This window comes from Eriocheir sinensis, chromosome 55 (genome assembly GCF_024679095.1).
Source record: "Eriocheir sinensis breed Jianghai 21 chromosome 55, ASM2467909v1, whole genome shotgun sequence".
NCBI lineage: Eukaryota > Metazoa > Arthropoda > Malacostraca > Decapoda > Varunidae > Eriocheir > Eriocheir sinensis.
The window spans coordinates 8,286,149-8,307,447 of NC_066563.1; the positions used below are offsets into that span (position 1 = coordinate 8,286,149).

The 21,299-nt window shown below is 41.8% G+C and overlaps 3 protein-coding genes across 7 annotated transcripts in view; 2 read left to right on the forward strand and 1 right to left on the reverse strand.

The window, feature by feature from the left end:
• Positions 1–274: 274 nt before the first annotated feature.
• Positions 275–8,354, forward strand: LOC126984018 (UDP-glycosyltransferase UGT5-like). The gene is made up of 7 exons (XM_050837356.1): positions 275–519; positions 709–858; positions 4,554–4,787; positions 5,549–5,713; positions 6,126–6,378; positions 6,483–6,702; positions 6,879–8,354. Exons 1-7 carry the CDS (start codon positions 346–348, stop codon positions 7,156–7,158), a joined length of 1,476 nt encoding a protein of 491 aa, XP_050693313.1. The 5' UTR covers positions 275–345; the 3' UTR covers positions 7,159–8,354.
• A 2,091-nt stretch (positions 8,355–10,445) lies between these two features.
• Positions 10,446–19,686, forward strand: LOC126984013 (UDP-glycosyltransferase UGT5-like). Its single transcript, XM_050837344.1, has 8 exons — positions 10,446–10,542; positions 12,742–12,915; positions 14,047–14,295; positions 14,401–14,637; positions 14,885–15,049; positions 15,756–15,978; positions 16,096–16,315; positions 16,485–19,686. The coding sequence occupies exons 1-8, from the start codon at positions 10,516–10,518 to the stop codon at positions 16,762–16,764; spliced, it is 1,575 nt and encodes a 524-aa protein (XP_050693301.1). The 5' UTR covers positions 10,446–10,515; the 3' UTR covers positions 16,765–19,686.
• The window catches only part of LOC126984012 (uncharacterized), a 91,972-nt gene continuing 90,283 nt past the window's right edge, over positions 19,611–21,299 (reverse strand). For all 5 annotated transcript variants that reach the window (XM_050837339.1, XM_050837340.1, XM_050837343.1 and 2 more), the window contains exon 4: positions 19,611–21,227. In XM_050837339.1, coding sequence (XP_050693296.1) covers positions 20,105–21,227 — 1,123 coding nt within the window. In that variant the 3' untranslated portion in view covers positions 19,611–20,104. The remainder of the gene's footprint in view (positions 21,228–21,299) is intronic.

Genomic DNA, 21,299 nt, shown 5'->3' on the forward strand with positions numbered 1-21,299 from the left:
CACAATGCACGGCCTACCGGCGCACCAGACCTGAATATAACAAAACAATGACAAAAATAAATTTAGCAAGCAAATCAAATGCACATGAGCCTTAGATGATAAGACAAAAACTACTTGCCTTCAGACCCCGTTATCACGTCGTCACTTAGAGATAAGGAATTACAGTATATAACTGCCTCTGCACTTAAAGGATCACGTGCGGGGGTCCACAGCGCAGCAGTGAGGGAGAGGTTAGAGACGACAGGAAATGGCAGAGCTATTGGGTACAGTGTAATGTGTTGGAAGGGAGGAAAGAAAACTTTACTGTGTTTTGATTACGTGCATTCAAGTTGGTTTCCACAACAGATGAAGGGGGTGACGCTATGTATGCTGGCAGCAGCCTTGATATTGAGTGTCGCAGGGAGCCTGCCGCCCCCAGAGAGATCCTATAACATCCTCGTGCTCTTTCCTGTCGCTTCCAAAAGTCACAGGAATGCGCTCATGCCCGTCGCCGAGGCTTTGGCAGACCGAGGCCACAAGGTGAGACTGAAACGTTTTGCAAAAGTACAATGGCTTAAAAACCTTGAACTTTACCTGCCTTCTTAACACAACACTCCCCAACAGGTTGTGGTACTTAGCTGTTTCCAGCAATCGTCTAAGAACCCAAACATCCTTGAGATAAACCACGGATTACCAGGTTTATCAGATGGTTACCTCCCCATGTTCCAGACGAGGACAGATGGAGCTGGTGGCTTATCAGTAATGCAAAAGGTTCTGCCCGCCATGGCCCGGAAACTGTATACAGTGCCAGCTGTCAAGAAATTATATGAAAAAAGGAAAGAGTTTGACCTCGTTGTTATCAACCATCTATTCAACGAGGTGAGTAAAGGTCATCAAGCGATAACAGCCCGGCCAGTAACTAGTTTCGTGCGGTGAGGTGAACTATATCCGTGAGGCTGACAGTTGCTATGGGCTTACCCCGCGACGCCTCTCACAGGATTATAACCACAGTGAATACTCAAGCTGTAGCGTTTTGCACGTTTTAAAAATATATACGTAAATGTATATATGTATGTGAATAGATGAATGTATGTATGTATGTATGTATATATAAATATATGTATAAATATATATATATATATATATATATATATATATATATATATATATATATATATATATATATATATAAAATGTATCTATGGTATTGGCACCCACAGCATGATTGCCAAGCCTGTTCCATTCATCCACAACTCTACTGGTGAACCAATTCTTGCCTATGTCTTTGCTGAATCTGAATTTGTCTAACTTAAAAAAACATTGCTACGATTACTTTAGTGGCTCTTTTACAACCAAAACCCTTTTGACATCCCCTTTATTAAGGCCCTTCACCCATTTATAGACTTTGATAAGGTCTCCTCGCAACCTTCGCCTTTCTAGAGGGGTTCCGGACAAAAGTTCGTATAGAAAAACTTCGTATGGCAATAATTCGTGGGAAAAAGTTCGTTTGCCTAAAGTACGTCAGGATAAAGTACGTAGGGTATAAAGTTCGTCATGCCAAAAGTTCGTAATGGAAAAAAATCGTAAAGTTAAATGTTCGTTGTGCAAATGTTCGTTAGAAAAATGTTTGTACACGTAAAAGTTCGTATGGAAAAAGTTCGTATGAAAATGTTCGTACGCAACTGTTCGTAAGCAAATATTCGTCAGAAGTTAAGTTCGTATGGTATAGAAAAAAACTTCGTATGACAATAATTCGTAGGATAAAGTTCGTTTGATGCTAGGACCAAAGTACGTATGGAAAAAGTTTGTATATAGCTATATATATATATATATATATAGATATATATATATATATATATATATATATATATATATATATATATATATATACATATATATACATATATATATATATATATATATATATATATATATATATATATATATATATACACAGAGAGAGAGAGAGAGAGAGAGAGAGAGAGAGAGAGAGAGAGAGAGAGAGAGAGAGAGAGAGAGAGAGAGAGAGAGAGAGATAACGACCAAAAGGTCTCCCAGTGTTGAAAAAAAGTCGTCCAGTAAGAAACTTTTTAGGGTACTGGGCGACAAGATCTTTATTCTTTGAATAATTCCTGGAGGCAGTGGCTCATTATGTCTGTGTGGTCAATGTGTATTATTTTGCGTTACCGGGAAGGCGGCGTCGGCAGAGTGCAAGGTTATGATGTTGGTTGTCGGTGGCGGAGGAGAGGCGGGCGGTGGCGGTGGTGATGGTGGTTGTCGGCAGGGTCGGCTCTCAGCGACACCCCCCCATTTTTCATGAGTTTCGGACAAAAGTTCGTATGGAAAAATTTCGTGTAGCAATAGCGACTTATTACCATACAAACATGCTTACGAACTTTTCCGTACGTACTACTTTACCCAGAAGAATTTTATCCCTGACGAACATTTGCCTACAAATAATTGCATATGATTTTTTTTCTATACGAACTTTTGTCATTACGAGTATTTTGCATACGTACTTTATACCATACGAACATCTGTATACGAACTTTAGCGTACGAACTTTTACTAACGTATTTTTTGTCAGACGAACTTTTTCCCTGACGAACATTTGCGTACGAACTTTTTGCTTACGAACAATTTCATACGAAATATTTCCATACGAACTTTTTCTATACGAACTTCTGTCCCGACGAACTTTTGTCGTTACGAATATGTTACATACGTACTTTATACCATACGAACATCTGCATACGAACTTTAGCGTACGAACTTTTGCGTACGTACTATTTTCAAACGAACTTTATCCCTTACGAACAATTGCGTACGGACTTTATGCATACAAACTATTTCCATACGCATAGCTGGGCACGATAACAGAAAACCTTATTCCCGATAACCGATAACTGATAATGGAAAACCTTATCGGTGATAACCGATATTCGTTAACTGGAGACACAAATATAGGCGATAACCGATAACCGATACCCGATATAAATCCACAATTCCGATACTAACTAGCGATAAGTCCGATAGACGAAAACGATACTATATTGATATTTCAAATAAAAAACAAAGATGAATTCAAATTTTCATCATCTGTATTTTAGAAAACTTACAAAACCTGAAAACCACACACTGACACGTACATATGGACGGTAATACCAGAAACGCCAGAACCGATGTTGTGTTATTTGGCGTCCCCACCGTCAAAAGCTGGCGCTTTTGTTTACAAACACTGGTCTCGTGAACTGCGCATGCTCAGACCAGCAAGCGTAGACCTGTACAGTCTCACAAAGCTTTTTAACCGTAATTAAGATTTGCTGGAAGGCTGAATTAGACATACAGTACCGCTACCACCATCCTCGCTGTTTCTAGAACGACACTCTGTACGAGTTGTATTTAAATGTACAGAGTGTCGCTCTAGAAACAGCGAGGATGGTGGTACTGTATGTATGTTTCAGCCTTCCAGCAACTCTTAATGTGTTAAAAAGCTTTGTGAGACTGTACAGGTCTACGCTTTCTGGTCTGAACATGTGCAGTTCACGAGAGACCAGTGTTTGTAAATAAAAGTGCCAGCTTTTGACTTTGGGACACCAAATAACACAACACCGGGTGCCTTCAATACCATGGCATGCTCACAAACGAATATGGAATATCAAATTTGAGACAGTGAATAATAATTTTGGGGGCAAAGTTAAATGATTCTTCTCTCTGATATATTGATTTTTGAGTAACATAAAAAAATAACCTAGTGTTTTAATGTTGATGATCTAACTATGAAATCTCTTCACCGAAGATTTTTCATACATCACCGGGCGCCCGGGCCACACATGCGCAGTAGGAAGGAGACAACGTTTTTTTTTCTGAGAGGCGGAAAAAAGTACCGATTATCGCTATATATATATTTAAAAAAGTAGCGGATGGCCGATAACCCGATTTTGTTATCAGCGATAAAGTATCGCGATAACTTATCGCGATAACGCCCAGCTATGTCCATACGTACTTTGGTCCTTGAATCTTTCTAGAGAGTGTAGATTTAAATGCTTAAGTCTATCCTCATAAGGCAAGTTTCTCACACCTTGAATAATTTTTGTCATCTTTCTCTGTACAGATTCTAACATCTTGATATCCATTCTATAGTAGGGTGGCCAGAACTGGACCGCGTAATCAAGGTGAGGTCTAACTACGTATAGCTAAGTAAAGTTTGAGGGTGACCTCAGCGCTCCTATTGCTTACGTTCCTCGAAATGAAACCCAGTACCCTGTTTGCACGATTCTTAGCCTGAATGCATTGGGCCCTTGGACGAAGGTCAGTGCTCACTAAGACTCCTAAGTCTCTCTCACACCCAGACTTGCTTTGAGGAGTGCCATTTAAGGATTAATTATGTGAGGGGTTATATACATACTATTATATATATATATATATATATATATATATATATATATATATATATATATATATATATATATATATATATATATATATATAATATATATACATACGCAAATACTCCATTATATTTACGCATTACGTATATACGTACAATCTCACCAGACACCCTCTTGTCACAGCTCGCGTATCCCTTCGCGCACGAGGTTCCCTTCATCACCGTATCACCCCCCGGGATGGACCCCCGCCAGAGTGCAGTCTTAGGTAATGTTCTCAGTCCATCTTACGTCCCCAACCTTGTGGTCAGCACGCCCTTCCCCATGTCCATCTGGCAACGGATGAAGAACACGGCCATGCACATCTACTTCGCTTTCTACTGGAGGAACTGGGGTGTAATTCCGCTGGTGCAGAAGGAGGTAAGAACACACACACACACACACACACACACACACACACACACCTCGAATACGCACAGGAACACACACTCTCTCTCTCTCTCTCTCTCTCTCTCTCTCTCTCTCTCTCTCTCTCTCTCTCTCTCTCTCTCTCTCTCTCTCTCTCTCTCTCTCTCTCTCAGGAATTCTACCACGGAAGTGGGCGGCGAGCGACTTCTTCAGCAAGGCCTTCAGCCTCAACAGCCGCTTACAGACTCTCTCAAGGGGGCTGTTTCGTTACATGCAAAGGTCGTGTGGGAGTGTAGTAAAGAGAAAAATTCTGGCATTTCACACACACACACACACACACACACACACACACACACACACACACACATACATATATATATATATATATATATATATATATATATATATATATATATATATATATATATATACATATATCTATATGTATGTATGTATGTATATATATATCTATATATATATATATATATATATATATATATATATATATATATATATATATATATATATATATATATATATATATATATATATATATATATATATATATATATATATATATATATATATATATATATATATATATATATATATATATATATATACACACACACACTGCCTGGTGGCGGTGTGAGCAGCTGAGCGTCTGTACATTCAAAACTATACAAAAATAAATGCCGCTACTAACCGCTCTGCTCTGCTCTGCCCTGCTCTGCTTGTAGTGTGAACGAGCCCTTAGTCATTTCCTTCTCCAGATCTCAGCCCACTTCCCGGATCTGCCGCCGCTGCTGGAGATTGAGAAAAACCAAAGTCTGTCACTGCTGAACAGTCACTTCAGCATGTCCACCACGGTGCCTTTGCTGCCCTCACAGGTGGAGGTGGGCGCCATGCACTGCCATCCGGCAAAACCCTTGCCAGAGGTAAAGTACAATGCGTTTTTATTATTCTCGCCCGTCACCTTCAATAAGTGACCATCACACTTGTCCTCAAGGCAGCACACCCCCAGCTTCCTTCATCCTCCCTTGATATGCGTCTTCCTCTGTCCTGAAGACCACACTTCAACCCGGACTTTAGATTAATTCTTTAAAAAGGATCATAAATGAGCTCCGAGGGACAGCATGAGCCAATCAAGATGGCGCCACTATGAAATACTTGTCTGCGCCATATCGGACTGGGTCTGAACACCGGGTCTCACCAAGAAAGCCTACCGGGGTCATAGGCTAAATGTAAAAAAAAAATTAAAAAAGTATTATGCACGCCCTTCACTTTTACTAAGTGACCAGCATGCTTGTTCTAGAGGCAACTCACGCCCAGCTTCTCTCATCCTCCAAGCGTATGCAGCGTCTGTCTCCCACACTGCAGGATCTGGAGTCGTGGATCGCAGGCGCGGGCACTGAGGGCGTAATCTACTTCAGTTTAGGGTCCCTCGCCCGCGGTGACAGCATTCCGCCAGAGTACCGCCAAGCCTTTCTCGAGGCTTTCAGCAGACTGCCGCAGCGCGTCCTATGGAAATACGAAGGAGAGTTGGAGGGCGCGTCTGATAACGTGAGGATCAGCAGCTGGTTGCCTCAGCAAGACATCCTCGGTGAGTAGATATTGAAGTAAATATTAGGCAACTTGCTAGTAATTAACATTATCATTTTGTTGAAAAGGGCTGATTAGCTTACCTAGCGATCCATCATTACACAGCTCACAACAACGTAAAGGTGTTCATCTCCCACGGTGGCCTCCTTAGCCTTCAGGAGTCTGTCTTCCACGCCAAGCCCCTCCTCGTCATCCCCATCTTCGCTGACCAATGGAGGAATGCTTTGTTTGTGGAAAATTCGGGTCTGGGTCGTTCGTTGAAGTGGGAGGAACTTACTACTAACAAGATAGTTGATGCCCTCAACGACGTCATAACAAACCCAAAGTTTGTCAATAACATGTCCCAGTTTTGCAGTAGATAAAATATGTTTGATGATTTTTCTTAGGAGTGTTTGCTACAAATAGAAAGGCACTATGACGCCATTCTGACAGGAAATTGAAAACGTTATGAAGAGTTCATACTGAACGCGTTTCCTCACTCAGTGTGTTGTCATTGTCCAGGTACACAGAGACCGTGTCAGCAATGTCGGCGTCCTTGAGGGATCAGCTGAATACGCCGCAGGAACGCGCCGTGTTCTGGTCGGAGTACGTGATCCGCCACCGAGGGGCGCCGCAGCTGAGGTGCCCGGCCACCCAGCTGTCCTGGGTGGAGTTCCTGCTACTAGATGTGGTGGGCCTCTTGCTGCTGGCTCTCCTTGTGCTGCTGCTCCTTCTACGTCGTCTACTTAGGGCAATCCTCGGCGTAGTCTTTAGTAGCCGACTCAAAAAGAAGTCGGAGTAACACCGCGGCAATGTGAACCCTGTGTGTACTGATGTATTCTTGTGTAGATGCTTAGAGAAACAGGCCAATACTTTACCAGGAAAGTGGGTGTTATTGCACTCCATGAATCTGGTTTCTCCTGAATATAATACTTTTCATTACTCATCCCTATTTTAGTACCATTAGTAAGCACCGTCTCTTCAAAATAACAATTTCAAAATAGCAAATATAATGACATTTCCGAAATCAAGCCACAGAATCATCATCTGAGGAGGCAATCGCAAACGTGTTAAAGCAAACCACATAAACGACAACTACTAGAACAGGGGCTCTTAACTTTTTGATGATCTCAGACCCCCCTTTGGATTGCTCAGCATGGTCACATACCCCTTAGCTTGACTGCCAAAATCATCATCACAAGTCCTGTTTAATATATATTACATAATAATATTCAGATATTAAGTCCTATACCCCATGCATTTGGCTCTCATACCCCCAAGGGGTATGGATACCCCCGGGTAAGTACTCCTGTACTAGAAGCATCTTGATAGTTCCTCCATTTTTCTTACTAATCTTTGTGCGACATTCACTTCACTCTTACTGGTGCAACACTTTTTTGTTTCTTTAAACCTCACCCTCCCTTTGTTATGATACAAGTTCCTGAGGATATTGACCGTAACCACTATTCTGTCCCATCCCCGTCGTTCCCTTCTGTAGTCTGAGCTTCAGCTCAAAGGAGGCTGTTGCGTTTATGTCCGCGGTGACATTCTTGCTCTCAAGTTTACTGTCTGGAACATTTAGAATAATTCTCAGTCCAGCGAATACGTACGAATCTGTAACCCTGCACCAAACATATTCATGCTGTATATTTCTATCTCCATTCTGTTGGCTATGCAAAATTCATTTTATTGGTTATGTAAACGATTTCATTTGTTGTAAACTTCATTTATTGGCTATGCAAACTTCCGTTTACTGGCTGTGTGAAATTCATTTTACTGGCTATAAAAATTCATTTCACTAGCTATGTAAACTTCATTTTACTGGGTATGTAAACATAATTTTACTGGTTATGAAAACTTCAGTTGAGGATGTAAACAATTTAACTGGCTATGTAAACTTCATTTTACTAGATAAACTTCGTATTACTGGCAAGGAAAACTTCAATTTACTATGTACACTTCGTTTTACTGGGTAAATAAACTTATTCGACTTTGAAATGCGTAATGAAACACCTCCTGGCACGCTCCTTTAGCTGAAATATCTTCCTCACGGATTCCGTTGCTCATCGTCATTTTGATCATAATTTTCTTCACTGATAATACAATTGAGGCGGCTTACAACTTTTAGTGCTTCAGTAAAGCGAGAATACGTGGCAGTTGTACATAGCTTTTTAGCATATTTTTTATTTCTCTAAAATTAATTGGTGGTGATTACTAACGCCACTATATATATATATATATATATATATATATATATATATATATATATATATATATATATATATATATATATATATATATATATATATATATATATATATATATATATATATATATATATATATATATATATATATATATATATATATATATATATATATATATATATATATATATATATATATATATATATATATATATATATATATATATATATATATATATATATATATATATATATATATATATATATATATATATATATATATATATATATATATATATATATATATATATATATATATATATATATATATATATATATATATATATATATATATATATATATGCACACACACACGAGGTATGTTCAATAAGTAATGAGAAAATTTCAGGAGATGTTATTTATTTTTATAAGCTTACAAAACTTTCTCCTTCAAAATAATGTTCTCTCGCATCTCCACATTTCTGCAGGCGTTTCTCCCAATCCTGGAAGACCTCCCAGTCCTTCTTCTGCAGTCCCTTCAGGTAATTTTCCGATGCCTCCTTTCAGCTCCTGTATTGACTGGAATTTGATTCCCCTAAGGAAGAAATCACAAGGGGCCAGGTAATGGCTGTAGAGTGGGTGTTGTACCTCTGTCATTCCCCTGTGAGCCATCCAGGTGGTCACCAGTGCTGACCTGTGCCATGGGGCATTATTCTGGTGGAACCACAACTTTCCACTGCTCCACTGCTGCGGCCTCTTCTTCCTCATCTTCTCCCTGAACCTTTTCAGAATTTTAAGGTAATGCTCCTTATTAACTTTTTGACCCTCAGGAACCCATTCAACGTGAATGAGCCCCTGAGAGTCAAAGAAAGGAAAGATCATGGTCTTCTCTTGCGACCTGCTCAACTTTGCCTTCTTGGGCCTGGGGGAGGACATGTGCTTCCACTGGGCACTCTGACGTTTGCTCTCAGGGTCATAGGTGAACACCCAACTTTCGTTGCAAGTCACTACCTAATTCAGGAAACCTCAATCAGACTCTATCATAATCAAGAATGTCAGTGCAACATTCCATACGAAACTGCCATGGTGGTCGGAGAGGATTTTTGACACGAACTTGGTAGAGACTTTGTGGAGCTTCAGATCTTCGGTGAGAACTGTTTTCTCTGTGCCAATACTAATACCAACAGCTTCAGATATTATCCTCACACTAACTCGACGGTTTGGATCACTAACCTTAGCACTTCCTCAATGTTTTCCTCCTACGTGCGCTGTTCGGTGCTCCAGATCTTGGTTCAATCTCAACCTGTTCATTTCCTTCAGAAACTTGGTTAAACCACCTGTAGAAACTTGCTTTGCTCATCAATTCATCCCCATAGGCCTCTTCTAACATTCCATAAGCTTCTTGTTTTGTTTTCTGAAGTTTGACACAAAATTTGATGACATAACGTTGCTCTATATTTCCCTGTATTTTGCCAGGTGTTGAGATATTGGCCAACTGGATCAAAATGGTTTCACCACGTACATTACTGCGCTCAAACAGGAGATAGCAAGGTGCCAGTCAGTCATTTTATAGACTATATGTGTGCGTACTTCACCATGAAGTAGCATTCTGATTGAATGATATTTAATATCTCTCCTGAAATTTTCTGATTACTTATTGAATATATATATCTATATATATATATATATATATATATATATATATATATATATATATATATATATATATATATATATATATATATATATATATATATATATATATATATATATATATATATATATATATATATATTATATGGTATATATTATATATTATATACTCAATTACTAAGTAACTGGATGTGCGTTACTACCGATCAGCATCGATACCAGTGTCGGCCGTCAGTTCGCAGGCGGTGGACGTGCCGGAAGCAGCAGAATAGTGTAATCCTCGTGTGCAGCTCGTCGCTTATGGTCAACTTCTGCCCACTCACCAGAGTTAGTAACCGCATTGTGTCATTATTACAATAACTATACAATATTAGTGATATTGGTACATGCGTTTCGTCCTCACGAGTTCGAGGCAATGCAGAAGCATGGAACTATGACGCGAAGTGGAGTGATGATGGCAAAGGCTTCTTTACCAAGGAGAAGCATGAACAAAAGACAATTATTCACATAACTTGGGGGTGGGCGGTGGCTGAGTGGTTAGCGTCCTGGGCTCACATTCACGGCGCCATGGACAATGTCGGTTCGAATCCCCACGCTACCACCTGGGATTTTCCAGTCACCGCCGAGTGGCCTAAGGCTACCCACATGCAGTCCAGAAGACCACCCATCAACCCGGACTCTAGAAGAAACCATCCAGTGAATCAAGAATAAGTTCCGCCGCGCGCCGGCGGGGGGCAGCATGATCCAAACATAACTGGCGCCACTATAAAAAAATTGCCTGCGCCACGACGGGCTTGGGACGACCATCTGGCCCATGAAGAAAGCTTACCGGCGCAATAGGCAGGGATGTAAAAAAATAATAACAATAATAAAAATAAACATTTGATAATCCTTGTCATGCAAACAATTTTAAGAAAAAATGAACATTTGAATACTGAGATGAGAGGTGATATAATTCCATGCCTGGGAATGTGGGGCATTTAAAATCACAGTGGACTTCTTCATCAATCTTTGTCTGAAGGATCGATTTTTAAACTGGGCATGATTTCCGGAGTAGCATGTCGGTGTAAAAAAAATTTATCACTTGACAAATCCTAATGATAAAATTGTATAAAAACGGACACCATTAGCAGCAGCAGTTGAAGATGTAGTAGTATTAGTAGTTGCAGTAGTAGCAGCAGCAGCAGCAGCAGTAAAAGTAGTAGTAGTAGTAGTAGTGGTAGAAGTAGTAAGGGAGGCCGAGTGGTCAGCGTGCGGACGTGGTGAGCCCAAGGACCTAGATTCAAGTCCCACCGAAAGACGCTGACAATATTCAACCATTGTCGAGTAGCAGAAAGGAGGTCCCTTGAACCCGGGTTCGAGTCCCACCAAAACACCCTGATTTTTCAAGTCATCGCCGAGTGGCGGAAGATTACCCACAAACTGTCCAGATCTTCAATCAACCCTAACTTCAGCGACTTCGTTCAAGTGGAGCACCGGGGGGCAGCATGGGCCAAGCAGTCATATATCACGGCAGCCACGGCCGTCCAAGAGACCCCTCAAGAGATCCTACCGGCGCTCCGGGCTGCATAAAAAAAATTGTTGGCCAGTTCTCCAATCAACCCTAGTTTCAGTGACTTCGTTAAGTGGAGCACCGGGGGCAGCATGGGCCAAGCAAGAGTCATAAGTCACTGCCGACACTGTACATAAAATTCCCTTGCGCCACTTACGGGCCGGGTCCGTCCAATATGCCCCTCAAGACAGCCTACCGGTGTTATAGGAAGCATCTAAAAAAAGTTGTAATAGTAGTAGTAGTAGTAGTAGTAGTAGTAGTAGTAGTAGTAGTAGTAGTAGCAGCAGCAGCAGCAGCAGCAGTAGCAGCAACAGGAACAGCAGCAGAGACAGCTGTTGCGGAACAGGATTGGGAAGTGCGCAAAAAGGGATGGAGAGATCGATGCAGGGTATCATTATACTGGGTAATAAAAACTACAAATGGATGAGATTAGACAAAAAGTGGAAAAAGACAACTAATTCTTTTTAAATGACAATGGTCTAGCCCTAAATGTACAAAAAGAGTAGCAGATTGGGAAAAAACTAATTTAAAATCAAGAAGGCGAGAGCAGTCAGTAGATGGAATGGTAAAATGAAGTTTATGAAACGTTTACATAAAAATTAAAAACTAGAGGCCCAGGACAGTAACGCGTGGAAACGCTTGAGAGAATCGTACGAGACACCCTGCAGAGGAATGACACAGGCTGCTGCTGATGATGATGATAACGACAAAGCTTCAGGTGATTACTCAGCACGTGTATGTTTCGTGTGACCTCCCCCACCGAGTCAGCTTCGTGGCAGTAGAACCATCGAAGGACATAATATATTTCCCTTTTAGATTGTCTGCTCATCACAAACATGCCAATCATGGCCAAGAGATTTTATGTATCGTAAGGCAGGTACATACTGAATGCCCCTCAAAGACCAGCGACAGCAGCAATGCACCATCCAAGCTTAAATTTGAGGCTACTTGGCAAGCTAAATTCTCTCTTGCAGATGAAGATGGCGGTGTTGTGCACTTTGGCGGCAGCTCTGATGGGAAGATCCGTCGGAGCTCTCCCGCCTCCTGAGAGATCTTACAAGATTCTCATGCTGTTACCAGTGTCCTCGGCAAGCCACAACCGCGTCTTCAAACCCGTGGCAGAAGGTCTGGCTGATCGAGGCCACAAGGTAATAGTCGCTTACAAAGATACAATTAGTTCATTCTAGGGAGGCCAACAAACACAAGGCTCATTTATATATATATATATATATATATATATATATATATATATATATATATATATATATATATATATATATATATATATATATATATATATATATATATATATATATATATATATATATATATATATATATATATATATATATATATATATATATATATATATATATATATATATATATATATATATATATATATATATATATATATATATATATATATATATATATATATATATATATATATATATATATATATATGTGTGTGTGTGTGTGTGTGTGTGTGTGTGTGTGTGTGTGTGTGTGTGTGTGTGTGTGTGTGTGTGTGTGTGTGTGTGTGTGTGTGTGTGTGTGTGTGTTTATCACGTTCTAAATTATTGGTAATTACTAAAAAAATCAAAGACGCAGCTGCCCGTTTGGGACCAATCAGAGATTGCGTAACGCTTTTTAGTCACCCTTCCCCCTTTCCCACTTGTCACGTCTTGTAACACATGAAGAAAAACACCCTAGAAAATGATGTTGCCCCCCTACAAATTAGTAGGTTTTCTTTTTTTAAATGCAATATGTCTGACCTAATACCAGCAAATTATCATCTTTAAGTTTTCTCAACACCCATGTTAAGGTATTAAAAAATCTCAGATAAGTTTGCAAATATTTTTTTTTCACATTTACTCAGTTTCCACCTCTCGGCCCACATGGAAAAAAATGAAAATGTTATGTAACACATGGTTACACCCCCCTTCCCCTTGTGGAATAAAACATCTCTTTAAATTGACATGTCTCTCAGGAGCCACGGCTCGACAGACTGTCGCTGAAATTATGTTAAACTGCAATTTTCTACGTGTATTTATTAGATTAATAACAATAAATTACTATTAAACCTCACAGCACTCCCCCCCCCCCTCCCTTTTCCCCTTAGACGTTACGTAATTTTTGAACGACCCCTTTCATGCTGCCAGGGTACAATGTCACAAGTAAAGAAGAGAAGCTGCTGTCACTGGATGGTATTGTCTTTGATATACTCCCTTTTATAGGTAGACATGTTTTTGCCTAACACAGGACCCTTGCCTTCAGGTGATGATGCTGACAGACATTCCGGTGGCGTCCCAACATCCAAATATCACGGAGATCCAACATGGCCTTGCCTATTTTTCTTTAGCAAAGAAAAACATGTTCGTCGTCAGGAAAAATGAAAACTATGACGGACTGAAAAGGACAATGGTCTCCTTCGCCAAAAATCTCTACAAAGTACCAGCGGTGAAAGAACTGTATCAGAGAAGGAAGGAATTCGACCTCGTGATAGTGAGTCACAAGTTAAATGAGGTAAGTATTAAGGACGTGCAATATATACCACATATAAACCAGATATGATTAACTTTCATATCATTTTATCTAAAACAAATTTACCGGGCGTCGTCTTGTTCTCAGATGACTTATCCCTTCGTGCACGAGGTCCCCTTCATCACTATCGTCACGCCCGGGTTGGATCCTGAACACAGTAGCATTCTTGGCAACGTTCTCATGCCGTCCTTCGTACCTGAAATACAATTTGTTCCACGATCCTTCCAAATGTCCGTCTGGGAACGCTTCGAAAACACAGTTTGGCGCATTGCTTTTTCATTTATTTGGAGGCAATGGCGAGTTATGCCGTTGGTTCAAGAAGAGGTTAGAATACTTCAAATTTTTCAAATCCTTCTTTTATGTGATTTTCAAATTATAAAGGCGAAGTTTTTTCTATGAACTGTCCCTTTAAAACAAATAACATATATATGTAACAGTTTGTGAAAATGTTTCCAGTACAAACATATCGTTTTACTCCATCATCTAGTGCTAAGACAGTAAATAAGTAACTGATATATCAAAATTATATCTTCGATAATAAAAAGGAAAAAACATGTACTTGTTGCTTTAGATCTCAGCCCAGTTCCCGGATCTGCCGCCGCTGCTGGAGATCGAGAGAAACCAAAGTCTGTCACTGCTGAACACTCACTTCAGCATCTCCACCACGGTGCCCCTGCTGCCCTCACAGGTGGAGGTGGGCGCCATGCACTGCCGCCCGGGAAGGGCTCTCTCAGAGGTAAGCCACAATGAGTTATGGTCCTTCACGCCCTTTATCTTCACTAAATGACAAACACACTTGTCCAGAAACTCATGCCCTCCCTCCTCCTCCCTGCATAGTCAGCGTCTCTCTCCTTCACTGTTAATATAAATGCCCTTCAATTTCACGAGTCTACTTTTTGTGGAATGAAAATGCACTTTCCCGTAGAGGTGCCCTTTTTCTTAGGAAAGTTTCCTGTTAACTGATTGGCTGGGTAAACGAAAAGCGACTACCATCTTTGTATTTGAAATAATTGCCAGGTAAGTGAAGCAAGACTTATTTACTAACCTAAGTTTCTCCCCCCTATGCGTTATGTTATGTCTATTAAAAATTGTAACGAGTAAAGAGATAATGTATAGTAATGTGCTGGCAACACATTACTACATTATCTCTTTACTCTTTATCATTTTTAACCGACATAACATATCGAGGGAAGAAACTTAAGTTAGTAAATAAGTCTTGATTCACTTACCTGGCAATTATTTCAAATACAACGATGCTATTCATATATCGTTTACTCAACCAATCAGCTAGCAGCAAACTTTCGAGGAAATAGGGCATCTTTAAGGAAAATCATTTTCACATAGATAAATGAAAAAATGAACTATTGGTGACAAACACAGTTGTCATCGAAGCAACCATGCCCATCCTCCCTGGAAGTGCAGAGTCTCCTCCCAAACTGCAGGACCTGGAGTCGTGGATTGCAGGCGCGGGCACTGAGGGCGTCATCTACTTCAGTCTAGGCTCCGTCACTCGCGGTGAAACCATGCCGCCGGAGTACCGCCAAGCCTTCCTAAAGGCTTTCCGTAGACTGCCGCAGCGAGTCCTCTGGAAGTACGAGGGAGAGTTGGAGGGCGTGTCAGATAACGTGATGATCAGCAGCTGGCTGCCCCAGCAGGATATCCTCGGTGAGTGCAGGAATAGGGGACGCCGCCATGATATGACACACTGCTATTAGAGCCTAATTCATGATGTGCTGTGTTGGGGAGCCCTGGCAGGTTAACCTAACTAGTTTTGTCTCGCAGCTCACAACAATGTGAAGGTGTTCATCTCCCACGGCGGTCTTCTCAGCTTTCAAGAGTCCATTTTCCACTCCACGCCCCTACTCGTCCTCCCCATTTTCGGTGACCAGCCAAGGAATGCCATGTACGTGGAAAACTCGGGTCTGGGTCACATGATGGAGTGGGAGGAACTTACTGCTGACAGGATCGTCGACGCCCTCACGGATATCATAACCAATGCAAAGTTAGTGGTTAACATTTGTTTAGTGTTTCCATTGGTATTAAGGCTAAACAGTGTTTTCAAATAAGCTGGATAGAGATCGAGATAACTTTTTTGATGAATTGGAGTGCAATGCTGTAGAAGGCGCAACAAACAGTTGTATTATCTATTTAGAGTTCTTGTCCTTTTGCAGGTACAGAGAGACCGTGTCGGCAATGTCGGCGTCCTTGAGGGATCAGCTGACGACGCCGCAGGAGCGCGCTGTCTTTTGGTCGGAGTACGTGATCCGCCACCGAGGGGCGCCGCAGCTGAGGTGCCCGGCCACCCAGCTGTCCTGGGTGGAGTTCCTGCTACTGGACGTGGTGGGCCTCCTGTTACTGGCTCTCCTGGTGCTGCTGCTCCTCCTGCGTTGTTTTCTTAGGGCAGCCTCCACCGTCGTCTTTGGTACTTATTCCAAAAACAAGTTAGAGTGATTTGACGGTTCAGTTTAAAACACAAAAGTAAGGAATGTGTTGGCAAGATATGCGAAACGAATAGGGAGTCTGATTTGAGTTTTTTTTATTTTTTGTGTCATGGTTGAATATTACGCGTGCGGAATTTTCACTTCTCAGGACAAGACCGAGCATTCATGCATGGGTTAGGATTCATCGTATCAACCTTATTCTATTTATATGAAGTGAAACTCTAAATACACGAGGGAACCTTTGGGCTTGGCAAGGTTCGATATCTGTGTAGAAAATTTCGTAAAATCCACAAAAGGCATAATACTCACCGACGCTGCTAAGTTTGAATTTCGTTTTGGTCGCGAGATCTAGTGGCCGTACGAAGTTTCTTAATTTCATGGAATCTGTCATATAACACATGGAATGGAGTTGTTTGGGTTCGAAATGTTTATTGTCGCCCTGGCAGTTTATTTTCGAGTGATGATGCAAGAACACACCCGATCGCATGTCTTTCCCTATACTCATGTGAAAATTCTGTACTGTTATGCAAATGCTTTGGGTCAGTTATTTTCAGAGGTGGGCATTCCGCTAAAAAGGTCCGCTAACCGTTAATCCGCTAATTAGCGAGCTAAATAAACGTTAGCGGATTAGCGGATTGAAAAATTTAGCGGATTAGCGTTAGAGTGCCAAAATTGTAAGTCCGCTAATCGCTAATTTCCATTTCCTCGCCTCTACTTTCAGTACTTTCAACTGTATAAATTCACACACACACACACACACACACACACACACATTATAATTATATAGTTATGTAGCCCTACTTACTATAACTGGGGTGATAAAGATTAATGGAGTGTCACGTGTGAATGGATCAGTGGAATTATATAAAAATCTACATGATAGGAAACAAACAGACAGACGGAGAGATATACACACAGACAGACACCCACGCTGCGTGTTGGTCCGGAAGTCACTTCCTGTTACTTCCTGTAGCCTCAAGATGTCTTGCGTTAATTAAAAAGGATATTTGATTCCTCATCAAAGGAACGTAGAAAATAGCAATTTTTCACTTAAGTTGTTTGAGGAGGAACCATACTTGCCTCTAAAATTTATCAGTATTTGATAACTCCTATAATATACTCAATCAATTCATCTTTAGTTTCGTCCGCGCCACTCATCTGGTTACACCTAACAACTAGGGAAAGAGAGGGAATCAAAATATTGCTCATTGTGGGATCGTCTGCCATCCCACAAAGGACGTCACTGGACGTGACAGGTTAGTAAACTATTTGCTATATTTGCTATTTGCTATTTGTTATATTACTATTAGTCTATAATTATTCATTGGAAATTATGTTTTTTTTGCGGATTTAACAAAAAAAAAGTTAGCAGATGATTGGGGACTTGATTAACAGGCAAAAAGAAAAAAAATAGCGTTAGCAGACCAACAAACCTGGAAAATTACCGTATTAGCGATTAGCGAGCTAAGGAAAAAAGTTATCGGATTAGCGATTAGCGAGCTAAAGAAAAAAAATATCGGATTAACGATTAGCGAGCTAAAGAAAAAAATTATCGGATTAGCGATTAGCGAGCTAAAGAAAAAAATTATCGGATTAGCGATTAGCGAGCTAAAGAAAAATCAGCGGGTGCCCAGCTCTGGTTACTTTTTGTCGTATTGATCATTCCGTAAAAAAATCAAGTTTATATTAATACAAAAACAAATTTCTAACAACTGTAGTAAAGAGTATACTCAACATATATCCTGTGGAACTTTCTTTTAGCATCCCTCAACACCTTCCTACGAATCAGCACACAGCGACACGCCAGTCGTCGTCGACAGATCGACTTGGTCGGCTCGGCTGACGTCAGCCGAAAGAGTCGGTCTGTCGGCACCCTGCTACGGGCCGCCATCGGCAAAGGACCGTGTTACCCCCTATAGGGAGGGAGCAATCTTTGGAGAGGGAGGAATCAGGTTTAGTACCTCTCCAACGTAACACGCTGACATTTTTTTTAATCTTCATTGTTGTTGGTCATGGTCATTGTTTTGTTTTTTTTATGGGAAAGTAACTACGAGTGTTGGACTTCACCTTCATCTGACACCTGGCTGCCTGAAAGAGATCGTGGCCTCGTACACAGCTCGCGTAACCCTTTGCACACAGTTTCCTTTATCAGTCCGTCGTCATTCCCGGGTTGGGCCCCGCCAGAGTGTCTTGGGCAACATACTCAACCCATCTAAGTTCCTAACCTTGTGGCCACCGCCCCCTTTCCTCATGGCTGTATGGCAGCGTTTAAATACCACGGCCATGCACTTCTGGAGAGCCCTCTACTGGAGAAACTGGGCGGTTGGTTGGTAGTCGAATTCAAAATGAGGTTCGTTAATATTATCATCATAACATAAACATCTATTGTATACTTAAGAATGTATGCAAAAATGTGAATCAACCTCATAAAATATGAGCGAAGATCTTGATTTTATGTACTAATTACTATAAATAGTGTCTTTCCTCCTTCTCCCAAGATCTCAGCCCAATTCCTGGATCTGCCGCCGCTGCTGGAAATCGAGAATCAAAGTCTGTCACTGTTGAACACTCACTTCAGCATCTCCACCACGGTGCCCCTGCTGTACTCTCACAGGTGGGGCCACCGGGGTGGCGCCATGCGTTGCCGCCCGGCAAAATCCATTTTTCTTGTTTATTTAAATGGTGAATATGGTAATTCAAAAGGTTTTAACTCAATTACTTTATTTCATGTGTATTTATCTATTATATTTCAACAGCTAGTGTAAATACATTGCATCTAAAAGAAAAGAAAATAACCTCCGAAATACTATATCATATGATACGGAGATGTTTTTGTAAATATATTTTCTTGATGTAGTAAAAAGCATCGTCATACCTGCAAAAAATCTCTCTCTCTCTCTCTCTCTCTCTCTCTCTCTCTCTCTCTCTCTCATCAATTACAGTCATCCCTCGTTACGTTCCTGAGACCAAAGTAAAAGTATCCGCGAATCTGTTCAGACCCCCCAGGCTCTACAATCTACATGTACGCCCTATAATTACGTTAGTATCGCGTACAATATGTTTGGCTCCCACAGAGAGGCAAAATTTATAGCGTAACGAAAAACTCAAAACCCATTTAAGGTATTCAATGCCGCTAATACGCGTCCATATGTGATATGTTGCTGCTGGGTGAGAAAGGCATCCCGCAGGTATCGTCTGCCACGAAACCGCGAGTACTAGAACCGCTGAAAGCGAGATATGACTGCATGAATTATTCTAGCAAGAATGAAAGTCGGGCAAACTTTAGTTGATCAAGGTGTCCACTCTTGGAGGTTGTGATTTCAGCATAGACACACCCACGCGTCCTCCACTCACTGCGGGGTATCTAGCCTCCGACGTGCATAGGCCGCCACGTGCTCGACGCGTCCCGGCGACGCGACATGCAGGTTGGTGGCCGTGACACGGGGATTGATGAGTGTGTTGTGCAGTTCGGCCACTCCCGAGGAGCAGGCGGCCGCGGGGTCCCCAGAGGCTGACAACTTGCCACGCCAGTACTCGTTGCCAGGAAAGGAATTGGAGTCCCAGGCGAAGCTGGTCACCAGGAGAGTTCCCTCGGGCAGTGGCGCGGCGTGCAGGCCGGTCTTGGTAAAGCGGATGACAACGCTCGTGTCAGGGAAGTGTTCTCCGTCCTGCGCCCCGCCGCATTGCGTCACGTCTGAGATCCAGCTGAAGTTAATGTGACTGATGTGAGTCGTGTCGGCCTTGGTGAGGGCGGCGGCCCATGCGTCCACAAAGAGCTGGTTCTGGTGAGGCGTGAGGCGCCACACGCCCAGGCCGAGCCCTACCACGTGCACGTATGCCTTCAGCCCCACGCCTGCAGCACGCACGCCAGCCTCGGCCAGCAGCGTCTCGGCCGACAGCTGCATGCGGGCCTTGTATACCTTCGCATTGAACAGCAGGTCGGAGGAGCAAGACAAAAACTCGGTTTTCGTGGTCGCGGAGGCCTCTTCCCAGGTGGGGAGGAAATGCTCGTTCCACAGTCGCGCCCACTCCCTCACCAGTCGCGGCTGCGGTGGAAGCTCCTCGCCGTAACCGCGGTGCGCAGTATTCTGCCTAGGCGTCACCACACAGTCCTGCCACTCCATGACGCCCTCACGCTCCATCCTGGCGCCCACCAAGCCCACAATGACGCCTTCAGGCACAAACTTCTCAGGCGGGTCGGGCAGCCCCCGGTTGTAGCGACTACCGTCGTTGATGAAGGCAGAGTAGGATGACACCCCGAATAGCGCCGAGAGCTTCATCTCATCATAGCTCATGTACTCTTTCAGTGTGAGGCTCCCTTGCTCCTTGGAATGGCCGATATCCATGAAGCCATCACAGCCCTCGGTGCAGTCTCTGAGTAGGTAGACGTCATGTGGAGTGTAGAAAACGATGGGTCGCTGCTTTAGGAGACGATCCACTAACTCCAACAGTCCCAGATTTTTGTAAAGTTCTCTAGAAAGGCAGAGAAAAAGCATAAACTTTCCCGTTCATGCCCAATATCTTTTTAACCCCTCATATAAAGCA